The sequence below is a fragment of the Neltuma alba genome, unplaced genomic scaffold (assembly GCF_004799145.2).
Source record: "Neltuma alba isolate B1F8T4 unplaced genomic scaffold, ASM479914v2 tig00012092_pilon, whole genome shotgun sequence".
Taxonomy (NCBI): domain Eukaryota; kingdom Viridiplantae; phylum Streptophyta; class Magnoliopsida; order Fabales; family Fabaceae; genus Neltuma; species Neltuma alba.
In genome coordinates, this window is record NW_021636649.1 from 33,941 (window position 1) to 57,921 (window position 23,981).

The following is a 23,981-nucleotide window of genomic DNA, read 5'->3' on the forward strand; positions in this document are numbered from 1 at the left end:
TAGGATCAGAACTAGCCTCAATTTTTGGCAGATGGTTTGGAAACTCAGTGCTTTTCTTGCCAAAGTTTTTTTTTTTTTTGATACAGATTTTCTTGCCAAACTTCACTGCTTAAAAAACCATTTTGTGAATTACATTATCGGAAAAATTGTTCTCTCCACACGTTTGGAGAATTGACTGAGTACATTTATCGATGTTGAGCTGATCACGCCGCACTCAAAATTTTCCATTCTAATAGAGTTTTGTTCTCGTCACCTTAAACTCTTTCTTTTACCATATAACTAAAAGGGCCCAAACTATAGCGTATAACGACCTCAAAAGTCTTACAAAATGTTTCACCCATCAATCCCGCATATTGCGAATTTACATGCCTGTATTCTGTAATAAAATGTACAGACACAAGATACAGGCAGGAGATGTCATAGAGGAGAGCTGGTGACGATGCTGCCTGAAGTTCACACCATCTGCAACGTATTTTCAACAACCAAACAAGATTAGGGGGGGAAAAAAAAAAAAGGAATGCGACATCACAAATTAAAGACGTCACGAAGAATTCAAGCAAGAAAAAATGTGGATACGAAGGATTCCCCTGGCATCTAAGAAAAAATGGGGATTATTGTTGAATGGCATCGGAGATGAACTGGTAAAGATGACAAGAATTTTATGCAGCCAGTAATTCAGGAGCATTCTGGGCTTTGGGAAACTATAGAATAGAGCAGCAAACTAGACGTTACCAGAGCTTCACAGGTGAAATGGGTTAATAAAAGATGGGAAAATTTAAACTAGTTTGCAGTGTTTAGGTCCTCATCAAGTGACAATAAGGGGGAAAAAAAATTTAACAAAAAAGGTGTTTGCAGTATGATCCTTCCCCATCCACAGGTCAAACTTCTAGATGTGAAGAAACTAAAAAATTAATCAGAAAAGTCCACAATATTTACTAAAAACTTCAGTCTTTCAAGTTTCAGAGGAGTGACTAACCGGAGAGGAAGAGCACCAGTACCACATTATTTAAGTAGTTAACACAAGATAAAGCATTCTAAAAAGGTAAAAGAACTATATGATGAATCCAAGAACAACACATCTTGAGGCATCAGTAACTTGGGATTCTAAGTTAGGAAGCTACCAAATTTGCAGTGCTCTGCATTTTAGTGCTTTCATTGCTGCTTTTGCAAACACTTGTGCAGCCTCAGCCTCAGCTTCTGCAGCTTCCGCCTCCCTAGCTGCAGCCTCCGCCTCAGCAATTGCAGCTTCTGCTTCAGCAACCGCCTTTGCAGCAGCTGCAGCAGCTTCTTGGGCTGTCACGCCCTTCATTTTTGATAGCTCTGCGTCAATCTGGGATTTCGAAAGGATGTTGACATTGGTCTTCTCCGCTTTTGGGGAATCTTTGGGCCTCCCTTCCAGGAGTAACAAGTTAGAGTGTCTTCTTTTCTCAGAGATTGCAGAATTTTGAGTGATCCTGTATTTGTGTTTTACCTGTCATTTTTAAGTTACATAAAATATCAATCAATTGAATATATATAGGAATAAATCATTTTTTGTTAGTAACAATAAACAACATCAAACATGTCATGAGGAATATAAGTCATGATGGACAAATTTTCAGTATGATCTCCAAGGCCCCAACCATCATTCACATAAAGTATCATGCATTACAGGTTTGCAGGCAAGGATTCTACTCCTTGGGCCACTCTTCAAAAAGATTACATCCATATGATTAATTATAGCATTAACTGAAAGAAAAATTACCTTAGTCAATTTGCCACTAGCCACCATATGCTTCAGTTTCATTGACAATAACTTTCTGAGGTTCGGTGGAGAACAATAATGCTCCTGCAGAGATGAAAGTTGATATAAAAACCACCTTCAAAGAGACATTGCATGCATATGCACATAAACAAATAACAGGTTCCAGCTGCAGCTTCTACCAAAACTAAAAGCAAAACCATGCTACCTGATAAGATAGACAAAATAAAGCATAAAATAATGGTTGGTTTGACAAACGCCATGTTCTGTGATCAGTGCTGCAGCAAAAGATCACAAGTTCATAATAGATGAGGAAAAAGCAAATGTCAAGGCTTGGTCAATCAAATATCTGATCCCAAAGGGGGAAAACAAAGCTTTTTTTACATGCTGCGGAAATAATTTAGGTGTCATCACTTACCAGAAAATACTTGCAATGAACAATATAAGGACTTAGCAAAAGAGAGAAACACTTGCAAACAGTTTTACAGATTTCTGATGCTGTCGCAAAGCCAACAGCTAAAGAGATACATCTACTTTGTCACAGAATGGTAATACATCAAGTAACAAGCAAAATAACCAAAGGAAAACAAGTTTTGTTCTCTCAGAATATTTACTGTCTATTTCTAGATTTCACAACTCAACCAATTCATGAATTGAGAAAAACTTGATAATGAAACTAAGGCAGGATTTCACTTAATCTTTTTTGCATCTCTAGTTTACAAACATAAACTTTTGAACACCATGTATTTATATTTTGAGATGTTTAGATTCTAAATCATTAGCAGAAAATGTGAAGTATAGATACCTCTATGTAAGCAGCAATAGCAGCCCTGTCAGTACCCTTCGGCTCCTTCAAATTGATTATGGCCTCTAATATAAGATTATCCAACCTGCCATTATATAAAAGCAGTATTGTTACCTGATGAATAGTTATGTTACGCAAAAGTCAGGTCATTCATCTTTCAAACAAGCCTTTCATGGCCAATTAAATTAGATGGGGTAAAATTTCAAAAGTATTCTATTTAGTTGTATTTTATGATGTGAATGAAAAATTTATGACAAAAACACTAGAAGTAATCACAACCGCAGAGTGTACTTTTCCTGATATCACAACAGTTTTGCGATATTTAAACATTTCCGCTCCGAGGATCACAGGTATAAGGAAGACAATATTATTTCCTCATTTAACCATATCACTACAAAAACTTATAGGACTTCGTTGTCATCAGGCAAGACTCCCTTCATCAACCACCAAAAAAACAAAAAAAAGATCCTTGCTAACGCATAAAGTGATGCAAAGATACCAGGAACATATGTAGAAAGTAGCACATCTCCTAATATGAAGAGTTCCACATAATCCAGTTGGAGGCAGTGACCAACCATGAAAGGAGCATGAATTTTTCTTGCTTTCCATTTTTCCCCTTCTCTTTTCCCTACATAGCTTATATAACAATCTCTTTTCATGCATCTTTTCCATGCTTAGATCAAAGTAAACCATGGATTCATTGAAACACTAAAACTCCATGGTACATAAAATCACAATTTGGTTCATAACTAATCACTAGAAAGAGAAGCATCATTGACGGTTTTATAATGTTGGTCCATATGCTAGAAAAGTAGAATGGCAAACCAGCCAACCACAAACATGATTATCCTTTCTCTTTCTTCAGATAATGAATGGCAGGTATATTAACAGGAAATAATGTAACCTAGATATTTGTTCTTTAGGATTAGCAGACTGTGGCATTCCGCCAGCAACTGCCAGAGGCTTAGTATCAAGAACTTCTTCACCATGTTGAACAGCAGTACTCAATGCCATATGGTTGTTATCATTTTTGGGGTTTGGTAGGTTCCTTTTAAGCGCAAGTTTTGCCTTCTGTCTGGATCCCCATATTGCAGTCACATTTATATTCCTCCATTTATCCTGCTCAAAATTCAGAATATATATCAAGATCCATCATAACCTTGCAAACTTTGCAATGGAAGTATGATCATTTGGAAAATTAATTCTACGTTTCTAAACTGACACAATAATTTCTGTGCTGTCCTACTAACCACAGCAAGCTAAGCTCTTGAGTCTTGACATACCTTTAGATCTACATTTGAACGCATGCGCAAAATAGCACTGAACTCTGGGTCTGTAAGTATAGTGCGCCACTTTCCTGCCCCATGTTTGATTACTCCAGCTTTCAGTGCCGCTTCTTCTTCGGCAGTCCATTTTTGCTTTGGAGCCCCCATTAAAAGCAGTTCAGAACCCTTCTCTAACAGTATAATGTTTGCTTCTATTCTATAGGAAGGGTTGGAAGTTGAGTTCTGACTTCTGCATGTTTATCCACAAAGAAGCACTGACTTTTGACTAATCCAATGTGAAGATTTTGATATCTCAACCCAATATGAAGAGTTTGATAATCTACAAGATAAATCAAAATGAAGAAAGTCAGCAAATATAGACCGTTCAAGATTTTTTTTGATTCAAAAAATAAATAAAAACACAACCCATCCTGGAAATAGCCAGCCTAGAAACATCAGCCAGACTTAATTCCTAAATTCACTTCAATCTGATCCACTATACCATAACACTTTGCAAAGGAAGCGCAACAGTGAAAAGAATGATTTTGTGAGGAGAGAAAACTAAAGGTGAATGTTACACTAGCTTGTATGTGAATCAAAAGAGAATATGGAGAAATGAAAATGAGAAGATCTGAACATATGGTTTTAAAATTCTACACACATGATTAACCTTTTTAATCCTATATAATCCACCAAAATTAGTTATGCCTGAAAACATAATTTAAATTTTCTTTTGATTTTCATTTCCCTCATTTATATGCCATCCAAACAAGAAAAGATGAAATTGTTATCTACTACCTCGATTTCATTTCTCTTACTCTCTTTCCCCTCCCGTTTGTTCCCAAATAATCGTAATGTTCATCAAAGATCTACTTCAAAAGGTCCGACAACCAACGTTTCTCGTCAAGAGTAATATATCAGCACTTCATTGCAATGCATGCGCAATTCGGCTTTATGATTGCAAGAAACTAGAGCAAAAACACAGAAAAAGTTACACTACCTATTTTAGCTTCTGCTACAAACAGTTCGAAAGCTAACCACGATTCACAAAAATTGCCACGAACAATCTGAGTATTATGCAACATTCCTAGTCGCAAATAGGGAGGAGGAGGACATAATTTTCGCCGTTTGGAATTCAGTGAGTCGTAGCAATTGGCATTAAAAGAGAACCCCGCCAACAAAAGAAAACTTCCTTCAATCTCCTAACCTCAAATATATACAATCAATAAAATTTGAGCAAAACGATCGTAGCAAATAAGCACCGAATGCATATGATTAAGCTAGTATCACCTACAATGGCACGAGCAGAAAAATAGCGGTTTGCAATTTTATATCTATCCAAATGCGCAACTTTCTTCCAGAAGAGATGAATGAAACACAAAGAAGCAATCGATGAAATAGGTGTACCGCATCAAAGCATCGCGAAGCCGACGAAAATCGGAAAAGGTTATAGTATTAAGGCTGGGAAATCGAACCAATCCAAAGTTTTGCGAAGAACTGGAGAAAAAATAAAAATAAAAACAAAAATAAAAACTCAGCGACCGAGGAAAATGGGTGTTTTATTGATTTATTCAGTTTATTGATATATTTCCAATCATACAAAGCGGAAAAAAGAAAAAGAAAATTATGCCCCCACAAAAATACTTCAAATGCTTGTATTGTGTTTTTTTTTAATCATAAGAAATGCTGGTATTACTTCTTGAGATTATTTTTGGGCCGCATTATTCTGAGAGAATATGGGGCAGAATGGCCTTTTTCAAGTTGTTTTTTTAATACTCCTCCGATCCTAATTATAAGACCCAATTGATTTATTTGAGGAGATTAAAGAAGTAAGTTAAGTTGGTTATTTATAATAAATAAGTGTTGTCATTCCTAAAATATCCTTGCTAATTAAGTATATTGACTAAAACTATCATTATTAGAAGGATTATCTTGGAAAAAATGCATAAATATAAGAGAGAAAATGGATTGGGTCTTATAATTAGGATCAAATAAAAAGTCAAATTGGGTCTTATAATAAAGACCGGAGGAGTGTATATATATATATATATATATATCCCCATTTCGTTTGACTTTTCCATCTGCGATTGATTTTATTTGCATTTGAAAAGATAATTGTCTAGTCAGAAAAGTCAAGATAAAAAAAAATTGATTTTATTTTCGATGTGGAATTCATTTTAGAGATAATGTGCAAATTTATTCTGAAAATTTTGTTGGGTACAAATTTTTCACAAAAATTTAAGATCATAACAATATTATTTTTTATTATTAAAAATGTTAATATTACTATATTATTATTAACGGTTAATGTCAGGTTTTTAATAGTATTAGGTAACATTGTTTTGATTTTAAATTTTTGAATGTCTAATTCTCTCGAGTGAAATTTTTTAGAACAAACTTGTATTTTAACCTTTGATCTTATTTGCTCACAGTTCTTTTTGCCAAGAGTGATATCTAGATTTAAATACAGTTAATGAAAAAATTACATTGATTTTATATAAAAAGAAAAAAGATCACTTTGAGATAATCACCCAAGAGAAAAAAAAATTGATGGTCCATTAAAATATAAAAAATTATTTTGATAATTTATGCCCACATATTAAATTAAACATTTATATTTGCAAGTTGAATTGCATTGTTTATAAATCACATCTGTAAATATTAAATAAAATTGGCATATATTTTTTTATTTAGAATCTATGATTAATTTTATCAAACAAAGAATGACAGTAGATGAAATTTTTGTTGGCAAAATTGATTAAAATTTCTTATTAGAGAAGTAGTTGTCCAAAGGTCGCTCGAATTTGTACAAGGATACAGGTGCAATCTATCTTTAAAGGCTGTAACTCTTTTTTCAGATGTGCTCAATTTATTTTTAGTTATTTGCAAAATGAAAGACTTAACAGATTGAAGATACGTATGTTGTATACAATTGAAAAAAGTTGCATAGATGGAAAATTATTTCCAACCACTTAAGAATCTGTTTCTTAGATATCTTTGCACAGTTAAATTTTTAAACAAGAATTCTTTTTGTCAATTTCCCCTAACTTTTATTCCATTATTTTATCTTAAAAACTATTTTTATTTTTTATTTTGTGACAATTTACAAGTTATTTAATTAATATCAAGATCGATTATAACTAACAAACCATTATCATTATAATTAATGTTTAAAATTGAAGAAAACTATAAAGACCAAATTAAAAATCATGAAGCCTACCTGACAATTTTCTCTTAAATAGAACTCCAAAAAAGTTCAGGTTAAAAACAACCTTGATGCATGTGCATGCATGGATACAAATGAAGGAAATGGCGAAACCGCGAATTTACTTACCAGGATCTAAAACTGCCGTCATTCTGTTAGCATTTTCGGCTTCGCTTGGTGTATAGTTGACGATCCGGGCTCAAGCGTGACTGGCCTCGAGATAATGGCTTCTTGATTTTGGCGAATACCCTGCAGTGGGCGGCGAGCCGGGTCGTTCCTTCGGCAACGGGTTGGCCCCTCTGTGCCGACCCCTCTATTTGGACGTTGGTGGAGGCCAAACCAGGCGAGGTTGGTACGGCTTCTGGAATTCCTGAGGAACACCTCCTGAGGAGGGTATTCTGCTCAATGTTCTTCTATCTCATTTTTGGATTTTATTAAGCGTGTTCCCAAGAACAGGACATTGTAGAAAGCGTAGTTACAAACCCAGAAGAATGATCGACTTTAAATATTGGGCATTATCCTCTTTCTTAACGTCATTTTAGTTTGACAAATAAATCTAAGGATTCATGGCTCTCGGGTGCGATACTAAGCTGGGACATAATTCATTATAACGAATTAACGAGGTTTGCGATTGGTGGTTAATACGCGCGCGGTGCCTTGAATTGGTAATTTTAGCCTCGTGATGCCGCCTCCGGATATATACGTGCACTAAATAAGAGTTTATATTACTGAGGCATCATTAGATGTACCTTTTGACGTCTTTCTTACCGGCTCCTGTAACTCTGTTGGCTATTTTTCTTCTATCACAATTATAATGTGATGCAGGTTGTGATTTACTCGCCTGCCAGAACTGCAGCTCAGCAAGGATCTGGCAAAGTTGAGAGATGGAAGATCAACTTTTTGTCAACCCATAAGTATGTATGTTTTGTCTAGTGTTTCTCTTACTTTTTATTTGCAACTTGTCTTGCCTATTAGTTTCAGTTGGAGAATTTGGATTCTTTTCCTGACATAGTTCCGTCATGAGATATTATAAGTTTCTTTGTAAGTAGGACAATTTAGCGTTTGCATCTACATTAGGATATCTATTGTTTGCCAGTACCACTTTTCTGATTGAAATTAATTATACTGTTGGAATTTATGACATCACTGACATTTCCTTGCCAACAAAAACCTTCAGAAGCACAAATATTGATGTCGAACCAATTTCAATTCTGATTTTACTCTGGACTTCCTATTATATTTTGAGCTACTTAATTGTTCGATTTCAACATATTACACTGAGTGTAAGCTTATTTAGTGATATTTTTGTTTGAACCAATTGTAATTTTGCAATCCCTTTCAATGTGTCAACAATTTGTTATTGTCAACTAATCCATCTATTTATAAGTGGGAACATCCATGGCGACCCTTATTTATGCCAATGTAGGCGATTCTGCTTTGAGTGTTGATAATGAAGAAGCAGCAAAGGCATTTGCAGAGAGGCATGGTTGGGAATATGTGGTGAGTTTTGCTGGTCCAAGATTGAATAACTGATAAGATTGTCTTGTCTGTTGATTTTTGGACGCCTCTTGATATCGTTCTTGTTTGTTATTACCATGAGCAATGACAACATTGTTGTCCCGTGAACGATTTATTTATTAATTGTTCATGGTCCTATGACGATATTAAGTCACAAGATTTCAATCTTCTCTCTCTAATTTTTAGCCAGCGGCACTATAATTTAGAACATTTGGCGCCTTTTGCTAAATTCCCTTCACCAGTCTTCTAAGAGTATCTTTCGTTATTAGTCCTCCCAGTTGGTTCTTCCAGTCCACATTTGAACAGTACATAACCTGTAAGAGGCTTCCATTTCATTTCAAGCATTGAAGACGCCTAATCAAGATGTGAATCTAGCAAAAGCGGAGTCCGAGGACGGTAGCAAAAGCAAATGAAACGAGGGGGGCAACGTACACCGAAATATGAGTGCACGTAGGTCCTAATTACCAGATTTTACATGTCATCCGAAGGGGTAAGAGTAGGAACACTGTCATGCATATTATCACTGATTATTAACCTTCCGATGAATCAGCCTCTTGAAACGACCTTGCAAATATATCAAGCGTGGTGATAAAACTGAAATAAGATACATAAGTCAAAAATAATTAAATGTCCATCTTGTGAATAAGCGATGTTCTTTGAAGGAGCTTGTCTCGAATCGAAGGCAAGGACAAAACCTCGTGAATCCTGCTTTAAAATTATTCCTTCACTTGTTGACCCCGGGGGGGGGGGGTTGGGGGGAATCAACCTCGAAAGCATCTGAGAGAACGTTCATATTTCATAACGATACCAGAGCAAATGCAACTTATGGAATAAATAAACCGGTCGGAACTACCGATTGGACAACTACAAGATTATTGCCCGCAAGATTACATAGTCCCTTTCCTAAACCAACCAAAAAAAAAAGGGAAAACGCTAATCCTGTACAAATTTCCTACCAACAGTAATTCCACTTCTGTCGGGTAGAAGCCTCTTCATATAATACTTGGAATTACGGGAGAGATTAATTTTGCCCCTTCTCTTCTCCGGTATATAATCAATTGAACATTCTGAAAATCCACGTCTCACAAACCTGTCAAGCATTAGTTGAAGACCTTTTCTTGAGACAAGCCCTACTGGGGCTAATAACATGCTTGAAAGTGTACGATGAACATGCAAATGACAAGGTTATGAACCTACCAACTCCGTCATACCCCGCACCCAATGCACATTTTTATACCTAGAGTCTATAAGACTAACAACGGATGACCATAACTTTCCAGAAAAATATCATTCTTCACACAATCTTTGTGGCTTTTTCCCTTGGACCAGCTACAATCATTTGAGTTAGAATAATCAATAACCTGGTATCAAATCATCTATGACCAAGGTGGTTTTAAAATGATCCTTGAAATAACAGACCATGATTTCTTGGAATGAAAGTGAAGAAAAAATGCAGAGATTTTAAACAAAAAAGGGGTTAATGAACAAAAGGAGAATCCAAGACCAAAAGGAAAACATGCTGAAAAAAGCGGCAATATCCCCTGTACTCCTATGAAATGCATTTAGGATAGTTCCATACCAATCTGCTGTACGAGTTGTAAGCAGGAAAAGCATGTTCAACCCAAGAGACGAAGCCTTCTTCTCAATATAGTCTGCGTATATTAGGTCACAGGCTTAAATAAACACTGAAGGAAAAACATGTGACAAGCAGCTAGGCAGAGAAACAAAATCAAAAGACTACAATAATACAGCTGTTGGATTAAACTTCCTTTAGGAAAGCACCATAATTTTTAAAACTCCGTATAAATTAATAAAACATATGCCCTCATGGACAAGAGGATTTTCAGGCTTTAGCTGCTGGCTGTAGATCAAAATTGCTAACAGCTGAAAATACAACAACGAAAAACATAATTTAAAAATGGGTTTAATAAAGTAATGATTCAAAGTGGCTTGTTCGCATTGTATAATTCACACATTGAAGCACCCTACAGTATCTAAATCACCAATGTGCTGAGAGCCAGAACCATATAAATGAAAAGATGACAATTTCACACATCAAAATAAAGTTAAACATACCAAGCAATTTGTCACCCTGTCCTTGTCCTCGGCAGTCTGGCGATACTGCAATGGCAGCAACCTCTCCACACTTCTCCTCAAAGAAAGGAAAAAGAGCAGCGCATGCAATTACTTGACCCTCCCTTTCCACAACAATGAATGAATCCACTGATTGATGCAACTATAAACAGAAAATGGTAAATTTGAGATGCTACATGACAAATTTACTACTTACAGACATATAAGCAGCGACATCTAATGCAGAAATGAAGGATATAAAAACAGAAGCTAGAAAAAACCTCCTCATCAGTCCTCTTAACCAATACACCAGATGCCTCCAAAGGCTGAATAAGTTGTTTTATTCCAGGAACATCTGCTACCCGAGCCATCCGAGTGCCTTCATACAGATCACTACATTGATAATGAGCTTATAAAATCAATGACTTCACGAGATAAAATTTCCCAACAGAAGAAAAAGAAAGCTTTACCAGGTATAACCACATCAACAATATGACCTAGATAGCCTACTGCTAGGAGCTTCAAGGAAGATAGTCAAAGGCAAAGAGCGCCATTGAAGCACTAGACCTCTAAAGCACCTAACATAAGAGGCACAAAAAAGATACGCATCCAAGCGACTAGGTCTATAACTTCCTAAATTATCCTATTACTATTTTATATCTTTGGGCTGGATTTATATAAGCCGATCCTTTTCTTGTTGCCCTATAAGCATGCAGACACAAAAGGTGCATGATCATAACCCTTGAAAAAGTTAAAAAAGGGAAAGCGAGCCAAAGGCACTCGCCCTGCAGTGCCTGATTGCAGTCGCTATGAATGGCATTGGCCATGAAGAGCACCTCTGCGCCCTAGACTTCATTAGCTTCAGGCAGGCCTTCCTCTGTATTAGATTTAACAGGGTTGATCCCATGAACACTGGAGGATTTGTTAATGACTTAATTTTGGGGGTTTTACAAAGAGGAGAGTGGGGAAGATCTTTTTCAGGAACCTGACAATTTTGCCATGCCATGGTGAGTCTCCATAGCGAGGTAACAAGACACAGATATGTTGAACATGTGCAATCCCTTCACCACTGATTAGATACCACTTGCATTTATGTTTGCACTAAAAAAGGCTGTAGGAGATGTTGTAAGGGGGAGCTTATGATTACCATTGATTCAATATTGGAGATTCTCCACTTGGGTTATTACAGGAATGATGCCTTTCATATTCTGGCGCTAATTATCTCTAGTAACATCTATTTCTTTACCGTAATCCCACCAGTCCCTGTCAACCACTCGGATAGTGATCCATTTCAATTAACTACTCAACTTAATTTACAATCTATATATTCACAGGAGAGAAATGAATGCGTAAAACTTAGTCAGATCATATTCTCACACAATCAGGTAAAATTAATGCCACAGGGGTCATCTAGAAATGCATACCTGGCCACCATTGTTCCCATCCCATCTCTTTTAAACAATTCCAACAGCAAAACTCCGCTAATGGTTCCATCTAATAAGTGAACTCTTTGAACACCTCCCTGACAAAAGTTGGATGGCACTATTAGAAATTGAGTCACAAAAACTGGAATTATAAGCATCACCATCCCATTTCAACAAAATGATTCCTTAAATAGACTAAAATGTCAAGGGACACCAAGTATTGTACAGTAGCAATTATTGTGCATTATAGTATCAGAAACATGCCAACAACATCTGGGTAATCTCAGAGTGGTCTTGATTTGGCAAGTGCTTGCATTCTCCCAACAATTTGCATATAGTTATAACAATTTCTCATGTAGAAGGTGACACTCTTAACGGCACTTGTTGGATATAATCCAGGAAACACAGAACATAGTACAATATATCCTTATATGAGGTAATCTGTTGGCAGTTTCACCCCTAACATGTGATGTAGCTGAATTACAATAGATAGACTATTGATTTTTGAGACTTGGTGATGGAAGGTGACAGAGGGTGAGAGGTTAAGCAAGAGGACGAGAGGGATCCCAAAACACAATGTACTTACTCTGCAAACAAAAGCTGCTGCAGCCAATTCTGACAGGTAACCATTCATTCTACTTAGCCGCTCTTGACCTCCAATAGCAAAGCCTTGTTCACCAGACCATAGGCCATTCCCATTGCCGAAACCAACACCATTATGAAAGGTTGCATTATGGGTTCTGGTAAGAGCATCTCCATTCTGTGTGGAATGAGCTGTTCCATTAGAACTTTTATAAGCAAGAGAGCCGAAATTATCCTCATCAATAGCTTTGACATAGTTAGCAGCTATTTCACTTTGCTCAGCCCGTTTACGAATCAACAAATCTGCTTCTTGAAGAGGCAAGTAACAAATAAGGCGTCCATTCTCATCAAGTATTGGACCATCTATGATGCAAATAAGCTTGTCTGCTCCAATAGCTAAAGCACAAGCGGTTGCAACTTCATAGGTGCTGGAGGGGTGGAAAGGTCATCAGTATATAGTCTTGGGACAAGAACTAAAACTTAACACTCGAAATACTCATGCATATCTATTCGTATTTCATAAGACAAGGAAGCAGATGACTCGCATAGAATATGGAATTCCCATTGCATAGAATATGGAATACCCATTACGCACTCATACATGAATACCAGATAACAAGTTTTACAAGAGCATATCCCAAAAACAAATAGCAGGAGATGAAGTCAGTGCTTCACTAAGGATACTAATTTAAGGATTACATTTTCTTTCCTCTTTTTCTTTTGGGGGGGGGGGGTGTTGAACAAGTAGGTAACATAGAATTTAATAATTGAGAACATATCATATCTTAGGATGCCATCACATAAGATGAAGTTGTACTGCCTTTTTGTTGGCCTGGTAAAGCTACTACTGGAAGCCCTAAAACATACTTGCAATTTAGTACTTCTCCGGAGCTGGAATAGCCAAGGTTACTTAAAAGAACTATACATCCACCATCAAGCCTCTCACGCATGCGAGAAACATCTACTTTTTTAACTTCTCCAGTTGACCCATAGTCGATTCCATCAACAACCCCCCTTCTCTGCCAAGCAAAAAATTACAAATTGTTGCTTACAATGATACAAACCAAAGACAGAGACGCAGCCTTAGAATGTTGTTATCATGGTGGCAGTTGACATGAATCAATGCTTTAACAGTGAAACACAAAATTCAAACCTTAGCTGCGAGAAAGTTACCACTAGCAACACTGACACCAACTTCATGCAAGCGACTATTGTCACCGTGTCTACGAATATTGCATATGGACGGTCCAGGAGATAGTTTTGCTTCTAACATCAATCTGATTCCTCCCGCTGCTTCCATTGCAGCAGCAAGAGATTCATCATCAGTAATCCTATACGGACCAACATACTTAGGTTGGCTCCCTGCAATAACATGGTAGTTGATCATTCACAAATTAAGGACTCCTCTCTCCTTTTTGCTTGGGAGAGGGGAAGGAGGATTGGCTAAAAGCCAAAATAATAAACAAGAGTGATCTATTGAGAACCATAATAATGACAAAATAATTGCTAAGTATGGGCCAAATGTTATTTTCCAGCTATTAGATTTTACTATGATCATGCTTATTATCACACAACTCAAATCAACCTGGTTAAAAGTTATTAATCATTAAACAAGTTATTATTTTAACCAAATAAACATGAAGTTATGGAAAAATATTACTTTATACTTGCCTACTATTGTGTCACTATTATGGTTCGTATGTTCAAGTTCATAAGGTGATCACTTAATAAGCAATGACTAAAAATATAACGTAATCAACGAAAGCATGGATTCCAATTTTCTAACGAGTGGAGGAAAGAGGAAAATTAGATCATCAGCCTAAGTCCACACACACACACGGCCCTGCAGCTGACACTCGAGAAGAAGCAAAAAAGCATAAGCAACAATTTTTACCAACCTCTCTCAGTCAAAAGCTTGTCTATTTGCACATGGGTCCCCGGTACAAGAACAAACCGAATTCCCAGATGATGAAGGAAAGCTATATCCTGCAAGCAGAAACGTGTTTATTATATAGGCCGCTGAATTGAAGGGGATAGAAAAGATTTTAAATGGTGCAAACTTTTTAGATATATCATTTCGACAAGTGCTAAAAGAACCAAAGAGAGTTTAAATTTTGGCATAAAAGAAGGACCTGCCTTGAGAATGGGATCTAAGAAAGGACTAGCCACAATTTCACCGGAAATAATCACGACGAAGGTGCCACCCCTATGGGCCCATAAGTAAGGCCAGGCCTCGCGAAACCAGCGCACAAATTGCTTGTCTTCCACCGTGCTATAGCTCTCATCTTCCTCGCTCTCTCCCAAATCTTCGCTGAACACATTGCATTGGGTTGAAGTGCCCTTATCGAGCTTTGCTCCAGCATCGGCGGCTACAGCTAAGGGTTTTAGGGAACGAAATTTTGCATCCAGTTGCGAGTAGAAATTGTGAGCAGAACAGCACAGGCCGGTACGTAAGTGGATACCTGGAATTTTGGGAGGGCTGCGAAGAGAAATGCAAGAGCTCGATATTGAAGCCGCCATCGAGAAGCTATCAAGAATAAACAAAATGTCACGATGCAGGGCTGGGAAGACTATCGAACGAGAAAATTGCATAGGGGACGAGAGGCTGCCCTGGCGGCAATGATGGGACCCAAATCTTAAAAATTATTTAGTTTAATTTAATTTAACCGAGATTAAAAGATTTAAAATTCATTTGCAGTTTCCCGATTAATTTAGTATTTACGCCCGCGGGAGAAGTCCTAAAGTTTGAAGTTTGAACATAAACTTGAACGGCTCGTCCGGAATTGGAATCTGGAAGTAGATAGCCAGATGCCGAATCTTGGGGCGCTTCCGTTTATAAATTTCGAAGTTCGGACACACGCACGCACTTTTGTTTTTTCCTTTTTTTTTTTTTAAACTAACTTCATTCATGGAGGTTAGGCGGGTCAGGGATCACATTTCTCGTAGTATTTTAAAAACAGAGGAATAGATTTCCTGCATAACTAGATAAGAATTTGAAATTTTAAAAATTGTATTTAGTTTATTAATATATAATTTATAACAAAATATGTTAAAAAAATTAAAATTTGCGAGAATCTAATAAAATCAATTTGAAAAAAGTAAAACGAAAGTAAGTACTCCTGCAAGAGTGTGATTTTTGTATTAATTTTTATGTTAAATTGATAAGTTGATCTTGAGTAGACAAGTTTTTTATTGCACAGGTATTCAGTTTTTTAAGAGATAAATGGCTCTTTTTGGACTATTTCACGACCAAGTGCAAACATTTAGGTCCTAAATTATTTAGTGACATGATCGATAAATTCGCTTTGGGTTGAGAAGCATTTTAATGCTTGAAGTGTTTATAAGAAACTAATTGACACCCTAAGCTAATTTCTATTTTAAATTACATCAAAGTTGTTATTGACAACTGAAAAAAGATAATATTGCATTGACTTCGAAAGAGCATAGGTTGTTGTTGGCCAAAAAAAAAAAGTAAGAGTATGGGTTGCTTTTTCTTTTTCATTCACTCACCCACCCAATTACCCTTTTTGAATAGGAAGGACTCTCCCAGGCACATTCAAAATCGAACAAAAACAGAGGATGCCATCTAGCCCAAGAGGCTTTAGCAGGATCCTTTTTAGACCTCCGGGCTGTGGACGTAATCGATCCGTCCAAACTCCAAACGAGATTGCTTTTGTTTCCAGTTTGGATAATATAATTTTTAATTTTTTTAATTTATTTGCATTTTGATTTTAGCTTCTCAAATTTTAAATTATAGGTTTTGATTGATTAACAGATAAAATAGTCCAAATTTTTATAAAATTATAAATAAAAAAATTTGAGGTGGTTTGAAACTTGAGAATTAAAATCTTGAGGATTTTTGAATTAACGCTTCTGGTTCATTGTGGACTTGTGGTCCAGAGTCCAGGCACATTTATGTTCCAGTTTATCAAAACGCAAACACCCGTGGGAATGAGATCCGCAGGCGATAAAGATCAAAAAAGTCTGAGCCTGCAGGACGCAATTTCGTGCAACCGCCGGCTGTTCCGGATGGCGGTTGAAAACCCACCATGGACAAAGAGGATTAGCTCACCACTATTGAGACATTGGTTTATCTCTCTCGGGTCAAGGAAGAAATCAGACTTAAGGAGGGAAGATTAAATTTGACACAGTAGAAGTATTGAGGGATAGAGGTTAATATCAGATTGGCGGCTATGATGAAGGGATAAAATTGTGAAAATGCACCAGAGCGATAAGAAGCTTGTGTGAAGAATCTAGGGTGTTCTCGGTCACCGCCAAGAAGGACAATATCTATCTGCCTGTCTTCTTAACATGTGTTGGATTTGAATTGCTAGTGTTTTCATCCCACTTACTCCCCCATTTTCATATTTATCAACTAGGCCATTCCTATGGTCTACTGATTTGTCCACAAGTTCGCCTTGTCGACTCACCTGGGACTATTGCGCTTGTTAGTGACAGTGACACATCCCACCGCTACTAACAAAAGGACAAAAAGCCTCTGTCGGCGGGGAAATCTCGTCGGAGTAAAACATTCCGGCCACCGGAGGTCAGAACGACTATTCGGTCCGTCGACAAAAGTATTGAGCCCGTCAACGGCTGTGTGTGTGAGAGAGAGAGGAAGAGAGGGAGGTACCTTGAGAATGGCGTCCAAGTGAGGGCTGGCAATCATTTCAGCAGTAATGAGGAGGACGAATATGCTGTCTCTGTGAATAGAGATGTAAGGCTGAGCCTCTCGCAGGACCTTGACGAACTCTTTGTCTTCGTCGGAGGTACCGTAGTCGTCTCCTCTGTTCTGGTCCCACTCGCTTCCTTTCACCACAAATTCTGCGGCTTTCTTTCTGGTTTCCGACCTCCACATAAAACCACAAGATTTTGCTCTGGCCCCAACATTGAAGGCCTGAAAATTAAGGCCGCCTGAAAGCCAGCTTTCTCTTCGGCTTCTCAGCCACGCCGGTGGCTTTGAGCTTGAACTACAGGCAGCCATTTCTCTCTGCATTTGGACCAGCAAATTCACCTCACAGGGTTGGGGGGGACGCAGGTTATAGAAGCGTGATGGTACATTCAGCCGGCATGATTGATATTTAAAATTAACTATTTAATTCAACTCATTATGATTAAGATAGATACCTCACTCTAAAGCACCGTGATCCAAACGATTTGAGAATATTCCGAGTTAGAAACTGTAAGAAAATAAGTGAATCATCATGATTCCCGCACAACAACAATAATAATGAAAAACACTAGAAAGACAGGATGTTGAAGAGAGTAATATTCTATCAGGCAGTTAGCAGTAAAGGTTAATGCTTTTTTTTTTTCTGCGCTAAAAAAATAATGAGTCCTGTCACTGGATTTATCGAATAATGAGTGGTTATTTTAGAGTTCATTAAAATTATTATCGTTCTATATCTCCTATGTTGTTGACATTTCAAGGCGTTTAGCGGTGGGGAGCCTCTTTTTAGAGATAAATATGACTAGCGATATTAGCGTTTTTTACAAGGGAATCTCTGTTTTTATTTGGGATAATGACATGTTTGATCTTCTCAAAAAAGAAATACGTACAAAACGAAAGAATTGGCTGACGCGGCGAAACGGTGATGTTGGGAAGAAGGTGGTACATAATACTACTTCCGATGCTAATTATAAAATCTAATTGATTAATTTGAGAAAATTAAAAAAAAAATTAAATTAATTATTTATAATAAATAGGTGTTGTTTTTCATAAAATATCTTTACTAATCAATTATATTGGTTAGGACTACAATTATTAGAAGGACTACTATTTATTTTGATCTTAAATATAAGATCTCAATTCATTTCGTCTATTATATTTATCTATTTTTTCTCAAGATAGTCATTCTAATAATGATAATTTTAGCTAATAAACTTAATTAGTAATGATATTTTAGGAAAAACAATATCTATTTATTATAAATAATTAATTTATTTTATTTTTTTTCCTATTCAAATTACTTAACTAAGGCAAGAGGCACTACTACGTTAACAAAACATGTAACGAGAAGGAGAATAAGAATTGGCAGCTAGCTTGTGCGTGAGGTGGACCGCACAGAAGGCAAACGTGTGAGATACGCGTAGGTGAGTGAAGAGTGAAAACTGAGGAAGGGCGTAACTTGCTCAAAAGTTGCAATCCCGGGGTAGAAGGCTATTTCGCTGCTATCGAGCATCTTATCTCGACGCCTTTCATCTTTATCTAAACGACAAAATTTGAAGGAAGGCGTTTGAGGCTGATATTTTGCAGAATAATTACCAAACAAGAATGACACGAGTGGGGCAAACGTCGAGTCACCCTAGCTAAAAGTGGGGGCCGTTCCACTTGGGTGATAATTGATACACCCATAAATCCAAGGGGCAGAAAGGGTATCTTCAAAAGAAGCCATTCGCTGTGGCCTTGGGCATTAGGGATGCTTGGATAAAATTAAAACTATGGTTTCAGAAGTACTTTTACGGTATACAAAGTAAATATGTGAAAGAGATTGTCTCGATTTGCGGAAAAGTGATTCTGAAAAGTGATTTTAAGGGCATCCAAACACTCCCTATCTGTGATTGTCCTTTCTCGTCTGTCATCAAATGAATGACCACGCTCCCAATCGGTCCTTGACATCCCGGTACCTTACCAAGTGGCATTTGCTCTTCAAAGCCTAAAGATCTCACCAGAGATATAAAATTGTGCTCTACAACATCTCACCACATATTCCATCATCGGCGTCTCCCAGTCTAGAACAATCAGAAATGTTTGTTTGGTTCTGAGTGTTCTAGAGTCGGCTTGGTTGATGGAAGCATGCAAGCTTCTAAGCTGGCTTCGCAACTCTATTTGGCCGTTTGAGAATCACATTCGAAGCACTAGAAAAGCTGAGAAAAAAGCAAGATGGCCGTTGATTTTACCGCTAGTCACAGCTTTGGTACCACGGAAGAAGCTGTCCCACTGCTTCTTGGACAGGGAATTCAGATATTAAGTTCACCAGAGATTTGTGGTGAGGAATATAAGTTGGGTTTTACATATACATGGGACATGACGTGTCTTCTCCTCTCTTTATACATATTCTCACGCGTTGCCAAATCCGGTGAAGCATAGTTCTGGACAATTATTCACGGATTGTGAGAAGCTGAGCTCTTAATTGACGGTGGAATGAGATGCACTTATTTTATCGACGGTAGAGAATTCGCATCCAACAATAACCAGACATTAGTCAACTAGGCCAAAAGAAAAGTGGAAGAAAAGGGAAGGGCAAACATTCAAATGTCAAAATATTCAGACAATAATGGAGTCTTTTAAAATATCTGAGTCATACAAATACATTTCTGGGACCAGTTGTGGTCTGTGATAAAAGCTAACAAGAAATCCTACTGCTCAATCACAGAATACTTCAAAGAAGATGCCAATGATGCTGGCTCTTGGAATGACCGCGAAGGAGCTTAACAGACACCTCTCTTCAAAAGCAAGCGTCCAGCAGACAACAGCAGCAGAGTGCCGCTAAGCTGCAAGATACACAAACAAACTAGTAAGTTTAGGCTTTCAAGGCTAATTTATGTGCAATTTGTTGCATATTACATGTGACTTTTCTCATATGCAACAAAGAAGGACAATGACAGTAACACAACAAACAACACCGGAACAGAGACATTATATTTGCAGAGAACAACAATTGTATTTTGATTTACAATCTTCATGCGTTCATATTTTTGAGAGTATTCTGGAAATATTTCTACGATTCCATCCGTAACAATTTTTTCTCAACATTTTCGTTCTTGTAGACAGTTGACAGTCCATTTTTTACGGGAACCTTCTTACAAAACGGAACAGGACTTTAACTCACGAAGAGAAAAGAAAGACAAAACCTCTAGTGGATAGCCACTATGAGTTACGAGGGGGGGGGGGTAAAGAAAGCATGAAAAGAGCATAATATGTTGTATTTTATAATCCGAGCTAAAGACCCAAGAACTTCAATGATCAAACAAGGTTAGGCTCAGCTCAATTGCAGCCCAACTGATTTAGCGAGTTAAGTTCCTGCCGTGAATAAATATCTATCCAAAACGTACTAGACAGATTTCTTGAAATAAAGTAGCGCATTTGTCCAGAAGCAATCCTACAAGAATTTCACCAAATCCATCATGTACATGCACGAGAAGGAGAAGGGCGTACCATCCTTCAAGAAAACCAGTCTCTTGCCTAGGCGGTGGGGCTTGGGCATACTGTGGGGCATAGCCTTGCTGGGGGTAGCCTGGTGGAGGATATCCTTGCACTGGGTAGCCTGGCGGGGGATAAGAATCCTTTGGTGGGTACCCTGTTCATTATTCAAAACAATAATTTCATCAATCGCTCTCACTCTCACAAATTGATGAAAGAATTGAAGTCTGGAAAATAAAATTCCACGGCAAAGAGGGAATCAAGCGAGGGGAGATTACCCTGCGGAGGAGGAACCCCGACTGGAGCTTGATGCTGGTGCTGATCGTAGTAATTCATATCAATGTGTGGCCTGAGATTGGGATGACAATGACAGAAATTGATAGGTTCTTGTGGATCTTTTATAAGAAATGAAGGGGAGACCTGAAGCTGGAAGGAAGTTTCCTCGAGTAACTTAGCAGGGTAAGGTAACGAATGAGAGAAACGCGTTTGACTTTGATCCTGCAACAATGCTATGAAGATGCTTGCTTCAAGATTAGTTACTTTTCAGGCCAAAAAAAAAAAGATTAGCTGCTTTTGAATATCGCTCGCTCTTCGATCGCGTTTTACCGCCTTTAGATTTTCGAGCTGTTGTCTTTGTTCGTAAAGCGCCTTTCACTTTTTGACTTTACGCGTTACCTAAACGGCTTTCTAATCGTCATTTGACGGTTCAAAGTTCAAAGCCACGTCATCTTCCATTCTTCTATTGGATTTCTTTTCTTTTGCCCATTTAGATTGAAAACAATGAAATTAATTATATAAGTGAAGAAAATTATACAAATACTACCTCCGGTCCTAATTATAAGACCTAGTTGACTAATTTGAGGAGATTAAGGAAATAAGTTAAGTTAGTTATTTATAACAAACAAGAATTGTCATTCCTAAAATATCCTTGCTAATTAAGTGTGTTGGTTAAAACTATTATTATTAGAAGGACTATCTTGAAAAAAAATGTATAAATATGAGAGACAAAATGGATTGGGGTCTTATAATTAGGACCAAACTAAAAGTCAAACGGGGTCTTATATTAAGGACCGGAGGTAGTATAGTAGAGTGGAGGAAATAAGGGAAAGGAACTGATAAAGTGTCAATTTTAAAATTTTTAATCTCTATTCAAAAGTATAGTATACATCGAAGAAAAAAGAAAAAAGTATATTGTACCCTATTTTAATCAAATTTGGAAAAAAAAAATTAGTATTTCTGTGTTTTAAAATTTTGATTGTTTTATTTACAGTTTGATGTATGGTATAGTTACAATTTTTTAATTTATATTATGTTTCAAAAAAATTAATTTTTTGCCAATAAAAAATATTTTTGTTTAGAATGACACTAATTTCGCTTTTAACTTAAGAGACGTTATTGTTAGACTTGTCCCTGGAGAACATAACTGATAAAATTAGAGGATTTGTTGGTTTGGATCAGGAGATATTAAACTTCATCTAATGAATATGAAAACAAACTAAAAAAAAAAAAAACTCATGGTACTGATGTTCTACTTAACTATCACTTGCTTTTCGTGAATATAATTATGTAGCTATCATTTGCTTCTAATACACAGGTGTAAAGATAATAATTGATTTACTAGTCTGCTCTTGCAAGAGGCTAATCAATTTCGACAAACAGTATAAATTATAAGCGTGTTAAAGAAGGGAATGAAGATTCAAAATTATGGGTATGCTGCGAAGTATGAAGAGAACTAAAAGAGGGAGGGAGGACAAATGAGGGCGACAAGTGACAACTGGTAACTATTCTTAAAGCTGAATGATGAAACCTCCTGGTTATGTCACCAAATTGTTCAATTTCGTGCTCATTTCGTGAAGGTCAAGGCCGGTGAGGTGGGTCAAGACCAAAAACATTTCATCCCAGGGGAAAATAGAAAGAAGAAAGAAGTTTGTTGGAGTAGCCCAAAACCTTGATTGCGGGTTTGGGTTGGACCAAGATGGCCGAGACCCAGACTCTCCTCTTTTGCTTCAAGCCCTTGTGTAGGAAAAAGCTTTGTAGTGTAACAAAAAAAAAAAAGCAGTGAACCGTGTCCTGCGTTGCTTAGATATGAAATTTTACATTATGCCAGTAATTGACTGCTAAACACTTCATGATAAAGAAAATGAGAAACCCAGAGGCACTTTTTCTTTTCTCACAGCTGGAGGCCATATTGTAAGCAACAAAGTGCCCAAGGCATGTGGTGGCACAACCCTTAGACAACAATATTCAGAACAAAGATCTTCAATGAAACCATCGATGCAAAGGCAAGAATGTAGGAAAAGCAGGGGGTAAAGTGATTGCTTCATTGACCCATGATTCAATCAAAAACAAAAGCTTTGTTTTAACGGCTCCCTAGTGGATCCGGCACTAATTACCCAAGACATGTCTTTGTTTTTGTTCAGGAGGCTGCTTGCTTTGCTGCTGAGAATTCCATTCACCTGAATCTTTTGCTTAAGGCGGATGCTCGTTGTCGGCAAGTTTTCGGTTAACTTCTTGACAGAGTTGCTAGGCATGTGTTAGGTCAGTAGGTATTACCTCCGGTCGTTAATATAAGAGCTAATTGATTAATTTGAATACGTTAAAAAAACTAATTAAGTTAGTTATTTGTAATAAATATGTTTTCTTTCTTAAAATATCATTAGTGATCAAGTGTATTGGTTAGAACTATTATTATTACGAAGATTATCTTAGAAAAAAATAAATATAAGATACAAAATAGATTTGGGTTTTCTATCTAGAATCAAAATAAAAGTCAAACAAACTCTTATATTAAGAACCGGAATTATTCGGTTATAAAAAAATTGAAGAGCAAACCGACCTCATAACTCACTGCGAAAGGAAACGTGTTTGAATGTGGCATCACCTTCTGGTCCTCATCACTAATGGATGGAAAAAGTATGTAGCGCGACTTTCCCATCTAACTCTTCCTCATTCACCAACAAGGGGAAAAATAAATAAATAAAAAGGTTCGGTACCGTTTAGTTACAATTGAACTTTACTCTCTCCCATCAGTCCAACTTCTACCAGCAAATTTTAAAAACGGAAGAATGAATCATGATTTGTGATCACAGGACAGAGGCCCCGATGGGCATTAATGCCAGAGGCTAGACTTGGAAGCAAACCACCATCTTCCTGTAAAAAACTAAAAATACACGAAAAGTGCAGGACCACAACATCGTCTGCACCCTGCAAGTTTTGCGCAACATC

The 23,981-nt window shown here is 37.1% G+C and overlaps 4 protein-coding genes across 15 annotated transcripts; 1 reads left to right on the forward strand and 3 right to left on the reverse strand.

Moving 5' to 3' along the window:
• Positions 1-101: 101 nt before the first annotated feature.
• LOC114722379 (telomere repeat-binding factor 2) lies at positions 102-10,829 on the reverse strand. Of its 10 annotated transcripts, none has more exons than XM_028908398.1 (8): positions 5,219-5,349; positions 4,812-5,101; positions 3,830-4,151; positions 3,451-3,665; positions 2,547-2,631; positions 1,745-1,828; positions 1,122-1,471; positions 102-462 (listed from the first exon to the last, which is right to left on the reverse strand). In XM_028908398.1, coding segments are annotated over exons 3-8 (885 nt in total). In that variant the 5' UTR covers positions 3,980-4,151; positions 4,812-5,101; positions 5,219-5,349; the 3' UTR covers positions 102-461. The 10 variants fall into 10 exon arrangements, with proteins under 10 accessions (XP_028764231.1, XP_028764233.1, XP_028764230.1 ...); XM_028908400.1 differs by lacking the exon at positions 5,219-5,349 and adding an exon at positions 5,106-5,212 and having other exon boundaries at positions 4,850-5,013; XM_028908397.1 differs by lacking the exon at positions 5,219-5,349 and adding an exon at positions 5,106-5,212 and having other exon boundaries at positions 4,812-5,013.
• On the forward strand, positions 7,121-8,549 carry LOC114722406 (NADH dehydrogenase [ubiquinone] iron-sulfur protein 4, mitochondrial-like). Its single transcript, XM_028908440.1, has 4 exons — positions 7,121-7,195; positions 7,272-7,409; positions 7,842-7,938; positions 8,404-8,549. Exons 1-4 carry the CDS (start codon positions 7,121-7,123, stop codon positions 8,547-8,549), a joined length of 456 nt encoding a protein of 151 aa, XP_028764273.1.
• On the reverse strand, positions 9,163-17,623 carry LOC114722378 (probable amino-acid acetyltransferase NAGS2, chloroplastic). Of its 3 annotated transcripts, XM_028908395.1 has the most exons (11): positions 17,247-17,308; positions 14,750-15,140; positions 14,512-14,599; positions 13,767-13,975; positions 13,481-13,632; positions 12,618-13,041; positions 12,032-12,129; positions 10,889-11,000; positions 10,611-10,770; positions 10,114-10,186; positions 9,163-9,624 (listed from the first exon to the last, which is right to left on the reverse strand). In XM_028908395.1, exons 2-11 carry the CDS (start codon positions 15,131-15,133, stop codon positions 9,468-9,470), a joined length of 1,857 nt encoding a protein of 618 aa, XP_028764228.1. In that variant the 5' UTR covers positions 15,134-15,140; positions 17,247-17,308; the 3' UTR covers positions 9,163-9,467. The 3 variants fall into 3 exon arrangements, with proteins under 3 accessions (XP_028764228.1, XP_028764229.1, XP_028764227.1); XM_028908396.1 differs by lacking the exon at positions 14,750-15,140 and having other exon boundaries at positions 17,247-17,623; XM_028908394.1 differs by lacking the exon at positions 17,247-17,308 and having other exon boundaries at positions 14,750-15,306.
• A 2,214-nt stretch (positions 17,624-19,837) lies between these two features.
• On the reverse strand, positions 19,838-21,316 carry LOC114722382 (cysteine-rich and transmembrane domain-containing protein WIH1). Its single transcript, XM_028908409.1, has 3 exons — positions 21,035-21,316; positions 20,772-20,913; positions 19,838-20,107 (listed from the first exon to the last, which is right to left on the reverse strand). The coding sequence occupies exons 1-3, from the start codon at positions 21,090-21,092 to the stop codon at positions 20,062-20,064; spliced, it is 246 nt and encodes an 81-aa protein (XP_028764242.1). The 5' UTR covers positions 21,093-21,316; the 3' UTR covers positions 19,838-20,061.
• Positions 21,317-23,981: the final 2,665 nt, after the last annotated feature.